The sequence below is a fragment of the Anoplolepis gracilipes genome, chromosome 16 (assembly GCF_047496725.1).
Source record: "Anoplolepis gracilipes chromosome 16, ASM4749672v1, whole genome shotgun sequence".
NCBI classification, from domain to species: Eukaryota; Metazoa; Arthropoda; class Insecta; order Hymenoptera; family Formicidae; genus Anoplolepis; species Anoplolepis gracilipes.
This window is the reverse complement of record NC_132985.1, coordinates 7,902,337-7,905,454: the sequence shown is the minus strand read 5'-3', so window position 1 is coordinate 7,905,454 and position 3,118 is coordinate 7,902,337. Positions and strand designations below refer to the sequence as shown.

The window sequence follows — 3,118 nt, the reverse complement described above, 5'->3', positions numbered from 1 at the left end:
CGGCGAGAACTCGGCGCAGCTCGCTCCACGCTGAGCAGTACTCAAGCATGTGTTGCGCCGAGTCCACCGTCCCCGTTACGACCCCACTGGCACCAAAGTAATTGACGTCAGTGGGGTCATTCTCTGCGCCACAGTGCCAGCACTATGGTGCGGGCTCCTTTCCAATGCGACACAGGTACTCGCCGAAGCAACCATGTCCGGCGAGCACCTGCGTCGCGTGGTAGGACGTGCCAAAGACCCTGTCTACCCATTCTGGTTAGGTAGACCAATCTGGTGGCCCAATCGCGTCGGCGACTCTGTGGCCTGGCTGGCCGGGGCTAACTTGGAGCAACTGCCAGTGCTCCAACAGGCGTCGCCAAGCGCGTCGCTTCACCGCCTGCCGCACCCTGGAGGGGATAATGGTGTTGGGTCCTGTTCCCTCGCGGAGCTCCCGTATACACCGATATACATCGGTGTACATTTGGGCTAAGAGCTCCGCGGGCGGGATCCCCGCCAGGGCTACGGCGGCTGTATGGGCAACGGTCCTATACGCCCAAGCGGCCCGCAGGGCCAGCTTGCGCTGGACCCTGCGTAAAATCGGGAGAACCTTTCGGTTCCCCCGTATATCGGCCGCCCATACCAGGGCCCCATAAAGGGCCATGGACAGGACCGTTCACCCATACAGCTTCCTTACACGCCCGTCCGGACCACCGAGGTTGGACAGCAGGCGACCTAATGCAGCCGCCACCGCGTCAAACCTTGGGGCCAGACGGGTAAAATGAACGGTGAAGCGCCATTTGCCGTCCAGGGTGAGGCCCAGATGTGACATCTGGGACCCCATCCGGATCGGCACGTCCTCCACACGGACCCAGGTGTCTGGGGGCATTCGGCCCGACTGAGGTCCATTGTAAAATCCAATGGCCTCGGTCTTATGGGCAGCCACCCGGAGACTCAGGTCCTTTATAGCCCGCACCACACGGCCTACTGCCACTGTGGCCAGGGACAATGTTTCCCCCCACTCCTCCCCCTCGGCCAGCACTATGGTGTCGTCGGCGTAACACACCACTGTGCAGCCGGGGGGGGAGAGGAGTCTTCAAGACGCCGTCATATGCGAGGTCCCACAACAAGCGGCCCAAAACCGATCCCTGCGGGATTCTGCGTTCCACTCGTCGTGTCACCTCAATGGCGTCCCTGTCGGTGTAAGACAGAGAATGACCGCTGAGGTAACTCCGGATGATCGCTTGGAGGTACTCCGGGACGCGGAAACGAACCAACGATCCCCGGATGCATTTACAGGGCAGAGTGTTGAACGCGTTGGATATGTCCAACGACACACCAATCACCACTCTGCCCTCCATCGCGGCGCACTCCGCGAAGGCCCGGACGCACAAGATGGCGTCAACGGTTGACCGGCTTCCGCGGAATCCGTACTGGCGATCATCCAGATTCGGCCTTTGATTTCCCATATGCCGGACGAGGCGATTAACAATAATTCTTTCGAGAATTTTCCCCGCCTCGTCCAAAAGGCATATTGGCCGGAACGACAAAGGCGATACGGCGTCTTTACCCTTGTATAAAAAGGAGGTTCGAGGTGCTGGCTTTTGGATATAAGATATGATTAAATATCTAGTTAATTAACACAAAGATAAGAAACAACAATAGCAATACGATTATGTAAGCAATTCAAACAAACAATTGTTGAAAATAAACACGGAGTTATTATTCTTGAAACCTAAGAATATTATAAGGGGTAATTATCAGACTATATCTTTGGACTGTATATTTTATATGAATCAATATAAGGAAAATTGATATAAAGAATAATACTTATTCCAATAATAAGTAATCAAGTGAACAAACAAAAAAAAATATAATTGCTTGAATACAAATTAATAATTTGTATATGTTTGTGAACAAATATATGTTTTAGTATAAATATTATTCATAGTAAGAAAATAGCGAGACAATATAAATGTAACGAGACAATATACATAAACATATAGCTAGACAATATATATAAACATATAGCGAGACAATATACATGAAAATATATATATCGAGACAAAGTGCACATGAAAATCATATAATATATGTTAATAACATCACATAAGTAGTGCAATTATAATAAACACAATGAATAATCAATATGGATATACATAAACCTAAAGAATATATATATATAAACATAGAAATGTATAAGGAACAATATATCAAGAAAAATCTGAGAACTATACCCAATGCATAGATCTCAAAAGGATATTCTTAATTTATAATAACTAATTTAATATGCTGAGAACTATACCAAGTGCATAGAACTCGAAGAATGTTCTTAAACGGTAATAATTAGTTTATTGTTAAATATCTAAAATTATATTTTGGGATTACCCTATTAATGGCACCATTAACAAGTGAACAATAAATTATCAAGAATATTAATTGTATGTGTTTTGTTCAAAGCAGTAGGTATTGTAACTGCTGTTATAATAGAATAATATCAATAAGACCAAAAATAAAAGAAGTTTGATAATTATGTTTTAGGAATAAATAATATTGATATTTATAAATTTCGGTACAATTTCGAGGACACTGACAGAGCGATAAGATTATGTGGTAGTTATTTAAGAAGGTAAAAAAAATTGTGTAATTAATGTCGATTTGGACATAGAACCAACCTTAAAGAGAAAGCTCAAGAATAAAAGGAAAATTCATATATTACCATTAATAATAATATATAATAATTCATTTCATATGAATTATTAGAAGGATCGCCTACTAAATAATAAACATTTAAATAATATGATAAACACAAAGAAAAGACTCACCGATCTCCAGTAGATCTCACAATTATTAATAATATAATTTTCAATATTTTACGTCGCAGTGGTCGGTTAAACGCTTACTTCGCCGTGGGATGATAATACGGGTGTGGGGTCCTTATAATACTCGCCCTTATGGTGGTCGCTGTAAATCCCTTATGGATATAAACGTCCTTCTAATATGATTTTGTAAGGTACTGTGCCTTACTGGACTCTTATGTCCCTTAAAGTTGTCGGGCCTTATGCCGTAACCATGAAATCGTGAGAAAACAATGGAACGCGTCACTAACTTATCGACATATTCACAGGGAGAGATCCCGCTC

The 3,118-nt window shown here is 43.9% G+C and overlaps 1 protein-coding gene across 1 annotated transcript; it reads right to left on the bottom strand.

The window, feature by feature from the left end:
* Positions 1 to 256: 256 nt before the first annotated feature.
* Positions 257 to 865, bottom strand: LOC140674775 (uncharacterized). The gene is made up of 2 exons (XM_072908544.1): positions 657 to 865; positions 257 to 566 (listed from the first exon to the last, which is right to left on the bottom strand). Exons 1-2 carry the CDS (start codon positions 863 to 865, stop codon positions 257 to 259), a joined length of 519 nt encoding a protein of 172 aa, XP_072764645.1.
* Positions 866 to 3,118: the final 2,253 nt, after the last annotated feature.

Bases quoted from the DNA above. Each gene is read 5' to 3' on its own strand.
- LOC140674775 (XM_072908544.1), bottom strand. From the start codon at position 865: ATGCCCCCAGACACCTGGGTCCGTGTGGAGGACGTGCCGATCCGGATG. The intron at 567-656 runs GTGAACGGTCCT...GATTTTACGCAG, and splicing joins CGTGTAAGGAAGCTGTATGG to GGTCCAGCGCAAGCTGGCCC.